Source organism: Eublepharis macularius, chromosome 6 (genome assembly GCF_028583425.1).
Source record: "Eublepharis macularius isolate TG4126 chromosome 6, MPM_Emac_v1.0, whole genome shotgun sequence".
In the NCBI taxonomy this organism is placed as follows: domain Eukaryota; kingdom Metazoa; phylum Chordata; class Lepidosauria; order Squamata; family Eublepharidae; genus Eublepharis; species Eublepharis macularius.
In genome coordinates this window covers 109,796,248-109,813,721 of record NC_072795.1, presented here as the reverse complement: position 1 = coordinate 109,813,721, position 17,474 = coordinate 109,796,248, and the positions used below count along the sequence as shown (strand labels likewise).

The 17,474-nt window shown below is 40.3% G+C and overlaps 1 protein-coding gene across 1 annotated transcript in view; it reads right to left on the bottom strand.

Annotated features, from left to right (window-relative positions):
- Window positions 1-2,691: 2,691 nt before the first annotated feature.
- Window positions 2,692-17,474, bottom strand: part of UBE2D1 (ubiquitin conjugating enzyme E2 D1) — a 58,973-nt gene continuing 44,190 nt past the window's right edge. Inside the window, exons 2-7 of the mRNA XM_054983627.1 lie at window positions 13,229-13,292; window positions 13,107-13,138; window positions 8,876-8,953; window positions 7,450-7,555; window positions 5,882-5,975; window positions 2,692-3,535 (exon numbers count right to left, since the gene is read on the bottom strand). Of these exons, the coding sequence (XP_054839602.1) occupies window positions 3,490-3,535; window positions 5,882-5,975; window positions 7,450-7,555; window positions 8,876-8,953; window positions 13,107-13,138; window positions 13,229-13,292 (420 nt within the window). The 3' untranslated portion in view covers window positions 2,692-3,489. The remainder of the gene's footprint in view (window positions 3,536-5,881; window positions 5,976-7,449; window positions 7,556-8,875; window positions 8,954-13,106; window positions 13,139-13,228; window positions 13,293-17,474) is intronic.

Genomic DNA, 17,474 nt, shown 5'->3' with positions numbered 1-17,474 from the left:
GACTGAGCTGGTTAGAAGTTCACCAGGAATAAGTTCAGTCCTTGTCTTTCCCCACAAATACGGGTTTCCACTGCCTTATAGACCCCGTGGGCACAACAAAGAAGTAACCTCTTTGAGTAGCGACCAAGTTATTTGAAGAGGCTGTCAACATATATCCTCTTTGGCCATTTATACGTTGAAACAGACAAAAAAAAATCAAGAGTTTCCGTTAATTAGATACTTCGAACTGTTGTAGCGCGGAAAATAAGAGTCCAGTAGTGCCTTGAACACTAACAACACGTGGTCTAGCGTGAACTTTAGAGAAGCATCCAGTCTTGAGTTTCTACTGGCGGAAGGTGTACTGAGTTGGAGGGAGAGAAGGGTCTGCGTGTGTGCCGTTTCTCTACTACGACGGAGGCGGGAAAGCCTTTGTGTGGTTACAGCTCAGACACACCTTACACTGAACGCCTCCCCGCCCATGTTTTCGAACCTGTTTCTGCCCGTCATGTTCTGTGTCAGGCACCCTACACACATTGCTCCACTGGCAATCGGGGAGCCTCACCAAAGAGGCAGGGTTGCTAAAGCAAGCAGAGGTCAACACAGCCAGGCACCTGCTCCTTGAAAATTAAGTGCCACTCTTGCTTCTCCCAGTCAGTCAAAGGCAAGCGCTTAAGGATAAAGCAGACACACTCCGGTTTCAAATCAAATCTTTATTGTTCATTCGAGCCTCAGCTGACATCTTTTAGGCAGAAAAATATCACATCAGAAGTAGCTAGAAGGTACGCCTTATTTAACATTAACTAGAAAGACTAACGATTACACTTCTGAAAATTTCAGTGATACAGAGATCCTTTGCTTTAGTCATGCCAATAGTGTCATGTGAGGAATATACAGAGGTTAATGGGATGGCTCAGTATGTGCCCTTGCTAAGGCATTATTGTACAGTATAAAGTGGGGTTTGGCTGGAGGGACTGAAGCACAGACAACGTTTAGGCCACCATAATGGAAGCACCAGGACTGAGCAAATGTATGATATGAGAACAAAAGAATCTTACAGTTGATTTTTTAAAATAGCAAAGTAAGAATATTCATCAGGGAAGAGAAAATCTTTAAGTGGGAATTCTCAACTCCCTTAGGTATTGAAAGTCACAGTTCAAAACAGGCCCAGAAAAGGAAGTTCCTCTCTGTTTAATGGTGCTTTAAATTAAAATTAGGCTGAAAAGTTCCATATGAAATTATCCAAGCTACGGTTTTAAATGACGACGGCGGGGGTGGGAATACAAGTATGGCTTCAAAACACTTGTCTTTCAAAAAGCCCTATGAAAAAGGAGTAAGAGGCTTGCTGATCTGAACCTTTTGCTCAGCCTGAAGACTTTGCATTATGGTAAGTAAATTCCTTTTTGTATGATGCATACTTCAAAGCATAGTAACATCTAAACAGTTCTAACCAGCCTCCATATAATTTTAGCAAAGCAGAAGTTTAAATGCTTTTTCACTTAACAGGCATGCAAATTCAAACTGCCAGATTTCACAGTCCATTGTAAAGGGATTAAGGACTAATTTTTTTATTCTGGACAAACATACTATAAACATCTAAGATAGACAGGGATAAAAAAGTCTGGGAATTCAGTCAATTAGAATCCTTTGCTGGCAGTTAGTGTTAAAATATTCATGACAAACAGGGTGAATCACACTTTGCTTTCCAAGCTATGGCATCCCTTTTTTTCAAGTATAGCAGAAACTCTCATTTATGGCATGGGAACATTTATTGGCTATCTTGCAGAGATTGATCTATTTCACAGCAAGCAATGACACTTACAGAAGCAGTTTAACAATATTTTTCAGTGCGTGTTTCATAAAGCTTCCATTTTAAAGAGTTGATTGTATACACTGAGGTAAAAAAACTGAAGCCTCGATTACTTTTATGTACAAGTCACCAGTACAAATTTCATTCCTAAGCCATGAGAGCTATCCAAGAAGTTTAATGTTTAAACATGTTTTCTTTTAATTTCCAGTAATAGAAAAATACCTACTGGGATGCTTGCTTCACTTTTACACATTCCAGTTATTTATGTGCTTTAAAAAAAAAGTTGTTCCATGGTATAGCAAAGCACTATGTTCCCTTCTCCAAAAGGGGCTGAATGGGTCTGTTGTGACAAACTTAAATTTCAAGCTGGCTGTATTTAATAATTACTGCAGCCACCAACTAAAAAGCCTTTAAGAAAGATTTAGTATCCCAAGACCACACATACTTCAATTTTTTTAAAGCATTCTTGTTTTTAAAAAACCTAAGGCTGTTTTCTCCATAGATGCATAAGTATATAATGTATATAGGTTTAAAAACATTAGCTTAATGTGTGGAAGTATGAGATCAAAATATTGTTACACAAGTTGAGGGGAAAAGCTTCCGTGACATTGCAACGCTAATAAGTTATTGATTTAAACAAGATGTGGGGATTAACAATTTTGATCATTAAAGAAGTTTTCTGTATTGGATACAAGATCCAACAACTCAGGTCATACACAACACAGCACAATGAAGAACACACATAAAATTGTTTAAAAGCTTCCATAATATATTCAAGAATATGCAGCAATTTCAAACACATGGGCCTGTTTCTCCCAACAGTAATTCACATTTAACAATATTTTGATCTTTTCAGAGCAAGCACATGTAAAATAATGTGCAAGACTTAAAGAACAGCCAAGACAAGTAGTAAAAAACACATTTTATTTATATGGAAAAGCTTCAAGTCAATTTGTTAAAAGGTCAGAGATTATATTGCCCATGTAGGATAAAAAAGTCAGCTGTGAATAGAACAAAATTAGTTACATTTCTTTCTACAGAGCAGTGCAATTAGTTCACATTGCAATAAAATTAAGTATGCAACAGAATCAAAACCAAGTGTTTTCCCGTAATTAGCATACTGAGAATTAGAGTGCAAAGTTTGTTTTAAGTCTATCAGTTTACAGAATATTCCTTTGGGAAGGAAAACTTCTCTCATTTAATAGCAGTTGTATTTTGTCAATACTGTGCAGAAAGTCTAAAGTGAGTTGACTTGCATGGTAAATAAAATATAGTCTATACAGTAAAAAAATACAAATTATACAATGAACTAACAACGAATGAAATTCAAACAGACTTACAGGACCAACATCTCAAAGACACACAGAATATTTCATGTAACACCTAGTTTTTCAGCAAAAATAATTTGGTTGCTCTACAACTGCATTATGGATCTTGTAGGCTGGAGATGCAGATGTCCAAGTATCTTTAAAAAACATAATAAATGTCTTTTGCAAAGCATACAAAAAGGATAAATACTCTCATCACAGTCTTCAGGTTAATTTCGTAGTTATTTCCTTGTTCCAGAAACACACTTATATGGGTGAAAATCAAAAAGGGCCTCATGGTACACTGAAACAGTAAACTGTGCTCCACTTACTTCTAATTTTGAAAAAACCCTAGAATTTACAGTACTCTGGTATATATGAAAAAGTCTTCAAAGTTTACATTGCATATTTCTGTGTCCATTCTCTTGCATGTCTGTTATATCTGTCAAAGAAAGTAATGAAAAACAAACTTACAATTCACAGAATGTCATCATAGATAAAATGTAGAACCTTCTACAAGCTGTTTTTACTGGTTACGGGGATATTCATGTTCTTATTAACTTGTATGTTACACTCAGCATGATTTCCTTAGAACCCATGTATTTAAAACAGCAGGATGAGCAATGCTATACAGAAGCAAAAGAGTAGGTGTTTGGTAGGAGGTGTGGTACTTTGCCAATTAAAAGAACGATGTAGGCTGCAAAAGGCGAATGGTGCTAGTGGCTTCCAGAGACAAGAAGTGAGCTGGAGAGAACGTGGGAGCACTGAAGTCCACTTGAATAATAATCTTGCAGGCCACCAATGATACAAGCCTGCTGCTGGCCCTTGGAGAGGGTTCACAGTTGCTTGCCATCACTGAGACATGCAGTGAATATGAGAGAACATTCTTGATGCTGCTTAACACATGGCTGCACAAACAGTATGGCCAATTAAGAGGTGGCTGCCCCACTTATAGCAAAGTTCGCATTCCCACTCTGACATGGAAGTTCACTGGGTGACTGTAGGCCAATCACACTAGGCAAAGCAAGCATATTACTCCCTTTCTGCAGTCTCTCCATTGGTTTCTTGTCAGTTACCAGGCTCAATTCAAGGTTTTAGCTATCACTTACAAAGCCCGGTACAGCCTTGTTCCTCATATCTATGGGACCGCCTCTCTAATGCCCCACCATGGAAGCTTCACTTATCTGAACAGGACCTTCTGGAGATGCCACCCGACAAAAATGGGCAAAATCTACAGCTGCTCATACATGCACTTTCTCTGTGGTGGTCTCTACCTTATATAATCACCTTCTGAGTAAGTCAGGAAAGCTCCCATTCTCCTGGCCTTCTACAAAGTATGCAACACTGAATTATTCAGAAGGGCCTTTTAATAGGACTGTGCTGTAAGGAAATGATTCCCAGAGATGCATTGGTAAAGGGATAAGGACTGTTCACTATGCTACTGTGTACTGTATTTTGCAGCAATTATGCTCCTATAGAAAGTTTCTCTGCATCATTCAACAGACCATTTTGATTTGCTTATGTTTTGTTTCTGCATTATTTCAGCTCTGTATTGGATTTCTGCTTATTTCAAATCCACATTGTATTGTTTATTGAATGTCCCAGCCGTCGATCACATTGACTTACACTATGTAACTGACCTTGTGTCGCAGTGAGAGGCAGACTATATATAAATTTTTAAAATGAATCTATTTCACAGGGTTGTTGTGAGGATAAAATGGAGGAGTGGAGACCAATGGAAGCTGCTTTGTGTCCTCACTGGGGAGAAAGGTGGTACATAGATGAAATAAATATCAGTTGCACCCTCTTACTGTGTTTATGAACAGCAACATGAGGCTATGTAAAGGCAGAAGTATTATATAGGGAGCATAGAAGAGAAATGGAGCAAGTGGCAGGGACTAGAGGAGATAGTGGACATTAATTCAGAAGAGATGGCTCTGGAATAGTGACCCAACACTTATTCCATACCTCCATTCTTAATTTCTTCTCACTTCCCTCCTCAGTGACCTAACTCACCATACGGTAAGAAAGGTTTACAGTATGAACTGCAGAAATGTAATGGACTGACATTCAGTATTGCAGTAGATTCTTTACCACAAAAGCTTCCCAAATGAGTGAAGTGTATATATAAAGCTGACCTACTTATTCTTTCATGACAGTGAAGAGAACAGATGCTTAATGCCAACCAAACTTCCACATTACTGCCCCTGCCTGCTCACAGTTATAATGCCATACAAGTTTAAGACAGTGAACCTAATAGGTAGCTTAAAACAGCTGAAGCCTCATACTCAATATAATGGACCAGTAATGAATTACAACAGAGCACACAGATAGATACAGTTCAACTCCAATTTGTTCGAAGACCGTCAAAAGCTTTCTGGCATTCTCTTCCCAAAATGTGCTGGTACATTTTAAAGGGTAGATTTCTAAAATTTGGCAAAAGGAGTTTATCATCTAAAAAGAGCCTTTACATCCTGTCATCCTTTGCAACATCCCTTCCACCCTCCTGACTGGGATATAAGGGCTTAGGGATCTCCATTGCTACTTGTAGCTGATGAAGGGAGTGTGATTCTTGAAAGTTTATACCCTGGAAAATCTTGTTGGTCTTTAACATTCAAAATGGAAAGGTTCAGAAACAGAACTTTTATAAATGACAAAAGTATTTTGTAGGGGGTTAAGAAATTGCTTAAAAAAGCATATCAAATGGTTGAATCATAAAAGAGGCAAAGAGGAGAGTACAACAGCAGCCAGCCATTTTTTCTTTAATAAGTGTTATGTTCATACTTACTTTTCCTTGTCTGACTTGTAGATTTGTGCAATATCTGGTACTAAAGGGTCATCTGGATTAGGATCACAAAGTAAAGAGCATATGGACAAGAGAACTAGATTTTTAAAAAAAGAAATGCTCAATTAGACAATGAACATTTTATAACTTGAATATACTAAATGAGGCCAGAAAAAGAGATATTAGGATGTCAAACTTTATGAAATTATGGACCTTCTTCTAAAGACAGTAGTTTTTGTGCACACACATATGCAAGCCCACATATTTGGATATACTTACATAGCTACAGGGACTGTAATCCCCCCCTCCTTCCCATTAGTCTAAGGAAAATGGGTGGGAAGCAGTCAAGTGCTTCCTTTTCAGCGGTTCCAAGGGGTCACAATTAACACCCATGGAAATCTCCAAGCCTTTACTGTTTTAAAGGCCCATCACCAATAACAACATGCAGTACTGTTTATGCTCCTTTGTATCCCTGCCCTAAAGCTTTAGAATGGAGCACTTCCCAAGGTGATCTGATCAAAGTATGTTGGATCCAGTGAACCATGAATGGAGCAAGTTTAGTATTTAAGGTATTTCTATACTGCCTTTCTTCACCTCACAGTGAACCTAAATTCATGGAACAGATCTCTACCTCTTTTCCTTGCAGCTTCCAGTCTTCTCTGAAATCCTGCCCCCAAGTGTCAGGGACCCTTGGTAACAGAACAGAACACAGCTGTAAATAGAGAGAACTGCAGCTCAAGGGAAATATGCAGAGACCATCCTACTTCTTGCATTAGCTTTTCTACGAATAAAGCAAGAACTCATACACAAGCAAGAGGGCAATTTCTACCAATTCCCCTTTCTTGTGGCAGTTCTTCTATATCCTGCTCTGTTTGAAGCCCCCATGACCCTTAAGGAACAGTTTCTCAGGGATACAAATAAAAAAAAAGAGACCTGTTTTGTAAACATAACAGTTCACGTTTCACTGGATCCAACCCAGCATCTTATTTGGCTAGGTACTTGCTTGTTCAGCATGCATTGGCCAGGAACCAAATAACTCCTTTATGAACACCCCAGATCTAGTGGGATTTTGGATTTTTCTCCTCTTTAAAGTGAAGACCTCATACTAAATCTCAAACTGCCATGTGGAGACCTGCTGTTAAAAAAAAGGTAAGCCTACCGCTCTCTCCCCACAGCCTGTGGAACTAGAGCAAATTTAACTGATGTCTTAAGCAAATGGCATCATTTTGACATTAAAATTAGTATTCAATTACCAGTCAATTTTATGTAAACTATCACTTGAATGTGATAATATCCCTCCAAAAATATTTTTAAAATTGCTTTGTAAGACATTTTGTAACACATTAAAAAGCATAACTCCTAAACATTCCAGAGGACACCTTTTCCCAAAGCATTTTGTACAGCTGGATCTTATTCTCATGAGCAACCATTTATAATGCTAAAGACGGTGTAACGTCACTCTACTTTCATTATGGCAGAAAACATCTCTCTTTACCAAAACTTACCAGCCACAAATCATATGGAAAATAAAGATTTTAGCCTAAAAGCAAGAACAGTACAAATAGGGTTACCTTTAGATACAGTCAGAGCAGGTGACCACTGTGACCTCAGGATATCAAGACAAATACTCCCATTACTATTTATGTTTGGATGATATATTTTTGTTGTGAATGCAATCTGTAATAGAAGAATTGCAAGTATTTTTTCAGTGTTGGAACCTCATACATAGCTCCTATCATTCCCTATATTTTATTTCTCCATCTGGCATCTCTCAAAGCACAATGCCTTGGCTTTATAACAAACAGTGATACATTCTGTTACACAGTCTGTTACTAATACACTAGAAAGTGCAGATATAGTTCTGTTCCTTAGGTAAGATGATAGCAAAACTGCCTTATGTTAAATGGGCTACGTAGAACATGCTGATCCAATCCTTCTGGCAGCACCTAAATCCTCAGAGCATAGACAGCCAAACAAAATATTTCAAAGCGTATGCCATTGTCCACCTTCCCTTAAAGTAAGTACAATTTTGGACAGTTATAAATAATGCACGTGACACCTTTGCAAAATTAAGATTTACCCAAATAATATCAGCGATCCTAAATGACTGAGTGCAAAAAATACCTTAGAAAAATGTACTTATGTAACACAAACATTTATGGAGGGCCTTGACCAGTTATTTTCAAACAGAACTCTGAGGAAGATTATAGTTCTCTGGAAAGTTTACCAGGGGCTCCTTAACAAGGATATCAATAATGAAGAGAAGATTCCCTGAAAGAGAATGTGCTCACCACTGGAAGGTTTTTTAGTAAACCGTACAGCTGCAGGAGAATATGGCTCATGCAGCACAATGGTGTGATCTAACAGGCCTGCAGCAGATTCCACATTTTTATTATCCCATACAGTGTTTTGTTCTGATTGCAGAATCCTCTGCAAAATGTTGGGGGTTCCATGATGAGTGGAAAGGGCTCTTCGAAGCTAGAAAACCACTAATCTTAATTATGTACAATCCTAGTACTGTAAAGTGATAAATACAACAAGCTGGAGGTCCTCTAAATTCCATACACAGAAACATGCCTCCACCTTCCCACTGCAGCCTAAAATACTGACCAAGGGCGAGCCCTTCCCCTGGAGGAGAGCTGCTGTGGCTGCTGGGGGGGAAGGACACTGGTGAAGATCATGCCCCTCCTTCTCCATGCCAATCTTTGATAGGATCAAGCCCAATTTATTTAAAATATCTTTATCCCAAGATCTCATTTTAAAAATGTTTAATTCAAAATAATGGATGTTAAAGGGAAAACAGCACAGCTGTTGTCAACTGTTCTTAATGTTAAGAGTAATTCGCACGTGGTCCAAAAGGCCCTGAGATAGGCCCTCTTCTGTAAATTTTTCTTTTTCAGATATTCTGTTATGATGATCCTTATGTATTTTGCCCAGACAACTAATAACCGATCTCTAATCAAAGAAATGAAAAGTTCAGCTTTATTAAATGTTTACCTTTGGTGGTTTGAATGGGTAGTCTGTTGGAAAATGTACAGTGAGAAAAAAGACACCCCCTTGATATGCACTGTCAGGCTGAAAAACAAGCACATTAAGGTAGTACTTTCAGATAAGGATTTTCACACAAAAGAATGAATCTGAGGAATCTTTCCAAGACTGTGGACTGTAGCCATTTGAGGCAAAATGTCTCTAGTACACTGTTCAACTTCAGTGCCTCAGAGTCTGTTGAGAAACAAGAGAACCATCTGCAGTCATCACCATGAACTGTGTGACAACAGAACACACTGAACTATTGAAAAGCACTCTTGGGACATAAAAATGAAATTGCTTAACAGGCAACATCCACAGAGGTGGATCCTAATATACATATAGGATATAAGCAGAACCAGAGTTGCTACAGTCCAAAGTGCAACCCCCCCTCCCCCCCACCAAACTTTTACACCCACAACCAACAGCCAGCTACTCAAAGCTCTGGTTTCTATTTACAGGTATATTCACCATTTTTTCAGCTATTCAGTTCAACTATGACAATTCTTCATAGCTATCAGGATATCTAGTAACCATACACATGAGAGCCAGTTTGGTGTAGTGGTTATATGAGTGCGGGACTCTAATCTGGAGAGCCAGGTTTGATTCCCCACTCCTCCACTTGAAGCCAGCTGGGTGACCTTGGGCTAGTCACAGTTCTCTGGAGCTCTCTCAGCCCCACCCACCTCACAGGGTGTTTTGTTGTGGGGATAATGATAACATACTTTGTAAACCGCTCTGAGTGGGCATTAAGTTGTCTTGAAGGGCGGTATATAAATCGAATGTTATTATTATATGAAGCCTTAGTTTACAAAGTAGCATTTCTATCAGAAATACTGGTTTTGTGAGAATAGGGTCAGTAAAACATTACTATTAGGTCACTTAAATCACCGAATGAAATGATTATTGAAATATTTATTCCAGAATAGTTGTCAGTCTCCTATTTCTAGAGCTGGAAAGATACAGATATCATCAGGAAGCATCTTGGCCTAGCACATACACTGAATTCAAACTGCAGCAGACATTAAAACCAAAGAACATAATGGGCCAGCACAGGACGAACACTGACTGGCTCAGTATTAAAAATAACTTAATTAAAAACCACCTTTGGAAGCATGCCGTTTTGGAGTCGCCTTAAAATGAAGTTAAAGTTGATCAGAGATCTTGAAACTAAGATCTCAAACTGTCTGAATTGAGTTTCATGTCCTCAGTTTACTTATTGCCATTAAATCCTGTACTTTCCATGGAGCCCAGAGTGGGGTACACTGGGGAGCCAGTTTGGTGTAGTGGTTAAGAGAACGGGACTCTAATCTGGAGAGCCGGGTTTGATTCCCCACTCCTCCACGAAGCCAGCTGGGTGACCTTGGGCGAGTCACAGTTCTCTGGAGCTCTCTCAGCCCCACCCACCTCACAGGGTGATTGTTGTGGGGTAATAATAACACTTTGTAAACTGCTCTGAGTGGGCATTAAGTTGTCCTGAAGGGCGGTATATAAATCAAATGTTATTATTATTATTATTAACTGTTAGCCACCCATTGAAACACAGGACAGACTCAGATCTGCTCAGCATCACCAAGTTGGCTGTATAATTAGTGCTGGATTAAATAGCACTCTGGTTAGCCTTAACCATGGCTTTTTTTCAGCGGGAATGCGGTGGAACGGAGTTCCGGATCCTCTTAAAAATGTCAGATGGCTGTTGGCCCCACCCTCTGATCTCCAGACAGAGGGGAGTTTAGATTGCCCTCCGTGCTGCTTGGCAATCTAAACTCCCCTCTGTCTGGAGATCAGGGGGCGGGGCCACCAGCCATGTGACTATTTTCTCCGGGGGTAACCCACTGAGTTCCACCACCTCTTTTCCCAGAAAAAAAAGCCCTGGCCTTAACTGAAGAGGGGGAGATTGAAAGAAGGAATTTACTTAAGAAGGTGGATCTAAGGGAGAGGTAATGTATATTTGATGCTGGCTGATAAAACAATTTTCTTTTTGTTGACCTATACAGATATCACCCACACTGTTAAAAACTGAGAACATTTAGAAAAGTTAGATTTGTGTTACATTTCCTATTTCAAATGAATTACCATCATAGAACTGTTCAGTAAGTAGTTCTCTTTAACTCGCCTATCTTGATCAACATCATTTCCTTCCCTATCTTTTCATTCTGCTTAAAGATGAATCAATCATCTTTTGTTGCCCCTTCATAAGCCAAAATCAAGCAGTATTATCAAAAACAGAAAATATGCGTGAACCTGAAAACAGATAACCAGATGAACTTCTCATGACTGTAGCACCTAACAGGTATTTTAGCAAACAAGACAGATACTCTATAGGAAGACTATGACCAACCACTAAGCGGCTGCTCAGTTCTCAATGCCTGTATCTCTATGCATATTTTTGTGACCTTTACATATTCATGAACTTTAATTTTTTTTTGAGGTATGCATCAAAGCAACTGAAGTTTTGTATCCAGAAAAGCAGGAATCTGCTATCTGTATACATTAGGCAACTGCAATATCACATTTTGCATAAAATTTTCAGAAGTTTTTGCTGTTCCACATGTTCTGAGAGGGGCAGCAACTCCCCTCAACTACTGAAAAATTGTCTACTTCTGACTTCTAATCTTTCAGGAGATACTGCCCACATGTTTGCAAGTCTACTATCACAGAAATAATAGCTGTAAATGTGTCTGCTTTTAAAAATTAAAGCAAGTATTTTCATGAAACTGAATTTTATACCACCTTCTGCACGTCTTTTGTGCTCCTACACAACTGCAGTGTACATAAACTCCGGCTTAAACAATTCTAGCAATATAACTTGCTATAATTTACAAGAACAGAGTTCCACAGTAGAAATAAAAGATTAAAGGAACTCTTGAGCAAAGTACTTTCAGAGCTTAATTTGGTTCAGCACTGGAATTTAATTTAAAGTTAGTTATGTGTGATATAATAGAAGTCCTCAGAGTATGTACCCTGGCCTCTGAGTAGTCAGTGCCCACATATCTGGAGTTCCAAGGAGAAATATGTAAAAATGGATTCTCTGCATTCAGGCTTGAACCTCTGTCGCTCATTTTTTATGAAATTAATTTTATGAGCCAATGGCTAGAGCCTAGGTCTCTGACCAGACATCAAGGCTCAAACTTCTGCTCAGCCATGAAAGTCGTGGGAACCTCAACCCATTGTCTTCTCCCCCCTTAATCTACTTCACAGGACTGTTGGAATAATAAAATGGGAAGAGAAAACTATCAATGATAGCCTGAGCATTCTGGAGGAAGAGTGGGACAAAAATGTGATAGGTTTTAGAAGTTTACTACAGCACAAGTACAATATGCTTATTAAACTCTATTTTAGTTCTAAAAAGCTACTAGAGATTAGTGTAAACCAAATGTCAAACTACCAAGAAATGTACTGGATATTAGCCCTCTAATAGCCCTGAGGAAAAAAACCTCACACGTTGCATTTCTGGTATTATTTTACTTCAAGGCAAATTCCAACATACCTTGGGATAGAAACAGTTCTCCAATCTGTTTTTGTTTGTGGTGGCAGACATTGTTTTACAGTACTAAAACACGCAAACAGCATGTGCATGCTCTCTCCCCCCTCCCTCTGTCTCATACATTGACAACAAAAACTATAGTCTAAATCTAAGCTATACATTAACAAAAACTATAGTCTAAATCTAAGATATCAGACAATTAAACTTTTGCAAATTTTAAAGGAAAACATTCAAAAACATCTAAAATTAATTTCGAACACGTTGGTACCTTGAGGTATCTTTCTACCCCTCTGTGGTAAGCTAATATTCTCCAGGTTGTCAGAAAGGGTCTTCAAGTTGTCATGAAGGGCTGTCTCTCTAGTGGACTTAAACTGTAAAATGATAACTGCCTCTGCTTTGGGGACATAGTCACCTGCACAGGACTAAACAGTGCTCTAACTGGAAAAACATTTAGAGCCACTTTTGGCTACATTCTGGCAAAAAAAAAATAGAACTGGGGTAGGAAACACCATAAAGGTATTGGTAGAGCTATACTAGCAAACAGTAACAAAAGATAACAGCAGATTTTAGTCTTAGCCTAAATGAACGATTATTGTTCCAAAGGAACACAGAAATCGATTCCTGTCATCAACAGATACAGAAGCCAATTAAGGCTTATTTTATCGGAGGAGAGTAAGAAGGGGTGGAATTGAATTATATAAATTTTATACTTACAGGTCCCATAATAGTTGCCTGCCAGTGGAACACTGAAAAACACAAAACATTAATCACTTTTTATATGTTTAAACATAACAAAAGAGGCACAAGTATCTTGCCATCAACTATAAAGATCTTACAGTCATCTCCAACAGGTCCTGCTGAACAGTGTGCAGGTGGGTCACGCTGCAGATCACTTAGCTCCTACAGGAAACATGAAAACATGTGTAATGTTACTTAAACAAACCCAAGATTAATTATCCAAATTTGGATCTTTAGGTTTGATCAAGTGTTCCCAAAAGCTACACCCAAACATTAATAGGAATTTTAATGAACACTTTAATTGTCTGATACAATACCTAATGGAACAACCAACCAGTTCAAACATCAAGTGCCACAATCATATCACAGTATTCCAATTCCAAAATAATTTCTCATGGGGAAAAGCCTGATGCAAACTTCACAGGCCCTTGACAGTTTGGGTATGATCCTTAACACAAGAGCCTGTGATAAGGAAACATTGTATGTTGGGCTGGGAGGGAAAGCACTTGGGCAGGAATGGATCATCCCCTCATTTGTGCTTCCTACTTTCCAATTTAGTTTTTCATTGCCACACATTTTCAAGTATACAAGAGGAGTGAGGGACACACAAGGACTTGTGGTTGAGGGCGAAATCAGATGCCGCCTCACTATTTCCTCTTTACCTTCCCTGAAAGCCCCCATAGCCTCTCTCTTTTTCCTGTTTCCTTCTCTCCTTCCCATCTGCCAGCTGATTTAACTTTATTCCTCCTCCTCACCCGTCTTCAGCTTTCCCCCCCCAGTCTCTCTCTGGAAAAAACTCTAGCTGAGTTGCATGGTTGGACAAGCTGCTCCCAGCCACTTTCGGTTGTTTCCCATGAAGCAAACATTTCCAAGCCTTTTAAATTCTGCGGCTTCTCCTCCTCCCACCACAGATTCTCTGTTTTGACATAACTCTCTTGCAGGCTTATTGTTGTTGAACATGAGAATCCCAATGTCAAACCAGAGAATCCCATAGAGAATATTGAAGTGGAGGTGGGGGTGAGGCTTGTCAAGCCACAGAATTTTAAAGGCAGCTGGTTGCTTGAGGGGCTCTTTCAGAGCTTGGGCAGGAAGGACAAGCAGAATGGGATGGGAATCCACTCTGCCTGCTGTCTCCTCCTCTGCCCTACTAGCCTCAGGCTGTTCTCTTACAGCGGCACAGAGCTTGGGTTCATTCATGCCGTCCTCTCACTGTTACTGCTCTGTCACCTCTACAACTACCTGTGGCAGCTGCCTACAGCCAGATAATCTAGCCCAGCAAATCCAGGTGCCTGGATCCTATGTGGGGTTTGGCTTGGGGAACCAGAACGGACAGATTATGCCAGATCAGCATAAATCCAGCTTTATTGCCAGTTCCAGGACCCGAAACACACACCTAGTGCCAACTGGGTTGAGACCTGTTGTGCAGTGGGGAATTTACAAGGAATTTGGAGGGGGGGGTCCTCACATTCCACTGTATTCCCATATCCACACTATTTCCTATTTCCATCCTCCTGGCAGATCCCAGAGCCTCACTTTCTGTGCTTCCTTTTCTCCTTCCCAGTCTTTTTTTCCCCACCACCCCCATTTTCAGCTATATTTATTATTTATTTACTTCATTTATAACCAGCCTTTCTCCATAATGAGGACGCATCATTTTATTCTCCTCCATTTTATCCTCACAATAACCTTGTGATGTATGTTAGGCTGAGAACATGTGACATCCCAATGTGACACAGTGAGCTACCATGGCAGAGTGGGAACCTGCATCTCCCAGCTCCTAGTCTGAAATGCTAACCACTACACCACACTGGCTTTAGTGGGGTGGCTGCTGCTGAACTTTAGTAAGCAGCCAGGCCTGGATGAAATGTGCAAGTTGTGTGTCAGTGTGTCAGCTGGTGGTTGCTGCTGGCCTTGGCCTAGGTGAGTCCTCCCTCAAAGGCCAAAACAGCCCTAGAAGGGGTGTTGCCCCATCCCCCTGCCTTTTATTGACCATTGCAGTTGCAATTTATTGAAGCTACAGATGCTCTGTCATTTGGTGGGGGTTAGGAGCCATTTTTATTTATTTTTTAGATTTCAGATTTTTCTGCAAACATAGGGCTTTCCCTCATGTTTGTAGAAAGATTTGTCTAATCTGTCTATGACTCCAATCTCTGGATTTAAGTATCCACAGACTGGTGACACTGAGAACTAGATATCTTGATTTATATCACTACCATCTCAAACACTGCTGAAAAATGGATAATATTTAAAGCCAAAGGAGCCCAGTTCTTTCTCCTCCTCCTCAAATTGCCATTCCTGCCCCAATGAAAACACGCTAATCAGCTTTGGCCACTTCAAAGACAAAAGTTGCTATATCACAAGATAGAATCCAGCAAAGTAATCAATTTCAGTGGGCTAGTTGAGGACGTTTCTCACCCATTTGAATCAACAAGAACGGAAAATGCTGAACAATGAACGAATCATTCCCAACATACTACCTCTATTCTCATTTCCAAGGATGCTCAGTGAAACAAATTCACAATTTTTTTTCCCAAGTGAAAACACCAAGACTCCCTTCTGCCTAACTATACATAAATATCTGAATATACTAGTCACCATGTTGGTAGCGCTCAGAATTGTTTCTTTGACCTTCTAAGAGGAGCCTTAAGGTCTCACTCTAACTACTTGGAACTAATTTTATTCTGAGGAACTAGTTGCATGCCTGTCCAGAGAGGTCATTTCAGTGTACACTTGTCCAGAGAAACCAATGGCAAAATCTTTTAGAAGTGCAGTTTCCTTTTTAATCCAAGCACTCGAGTTTCACTGAGAGGGGAGAACAACTTATCTATGCAAAGCCTAGATATTGCCAGTAAGAGAGGAGCCACAAGTGTCAGATTTCCTAGTATCATGAAAGTTGGAGCCAGCAAGCTCTTAAACAAAGCTGTGGAACTGCAGGCGGAAAAGGACCTTCTGTTATTACAATTTACATGCTGCTTAGACTAAATACACTCCTGTGCCCTTTTCTACTTGCGTAAAACACAGATTAAAAACCACTGTATCATGAAGATATGGAGAGGTAGTTTATAATGTGCTGTGCTCAACACCTGCACAAGCAGAAGCATACACTGCCTATTAATGCTATATTATACAATATTTCGAGAAACAGCACACAGTTAAGAGACTTGGATATAGCGAGTCCCATGAGACAAATTATCCCCATCATTATCTTCACTGACAGCTCTCTGACCTTTGGGTTGCATGCTAAGAAAGTCATTCATTCCATAACGAGAACTTGCTTTTTTATGTTAAACTAGGTCTGTGTTACACAATCCATGAATCACATACTGTAACCAGTCATTTAATTTAATTTAATTTAATTTATTATATTTATATTCCGCCCTCCCTGCTTTCGCAGGCTCAGGGCGGATAACAAATACAAACATGTTTAAAAACATTTAAAAACATTAAATAATACATTTAAAAACATTTAAAAACATTAAATATAACAATTCATGCTGCCCAGTGGTTCATACACGCCTCTGTGTTTGCATAGGGGTGATGGTTTAACCCCCCCTTCACGGGGGGGGGGGGCGGGCACTGCCCGGCGTTAGCCATATGCCTGGCGGAATAGCTCTGTCTTACAGGCCCGGCGAAATGCAAGCAAATCTTGCCGGGCCCTTGTCTCGCAAGACAGAGCATTCCACCAGGTCGGGGCCAGGACTGAAAAGGCCCTGGCCCTGGTCGACGCCAGGCGGGCCTCCCTAGGGCCAGGGACACTTAAAAGATGTTTTCCGCCAGAGCGGAGAGTCCTCCGGGGCTCATATGGTGAGAGACGGTCCCTCAGATACGTCGGTCCCAGTCCGCGTAGGGCTTTGTAGGTTAACACCAAAACCTTGAACCTGATTCGGTACTCCACTGGCAGCCAATGCAGCTGGCGTAGCACCGGTGTAATATGCTCCCACACCGGTGCTCCAGCAATGACCCGCGCTGCTGCATTCTGTACCAGCTGTAACCGCCGGATCAGGCCCATGGGAAGCCCAGCGTAGAGCGCGTTACAGTAATCCAACCTAGAGGTGACCATTGCTTGGACCACTGTAGTCATGTCACGGGGAGACAAATAAGGGGCAAGCTGCCTGGCCTGCCGAAGATAATAAAAGGAAGACCTGGCAACTGCAGTGATCTGGTCCTCCATCTTCAAGGAGGAATCCAGAATCACCCCCAGGCTCCTAACCCTCGGGGCCAGTGTAAGTGCTGCCCCATCAAGTGTAGGAAGCCGGGGTCCCAAAGCCATCTCCCCACAACCCACATACAGGACCTCCGTCTTCGTGGGATTCAATTTCAGCCGACTTTGTCTCAACCAACCAG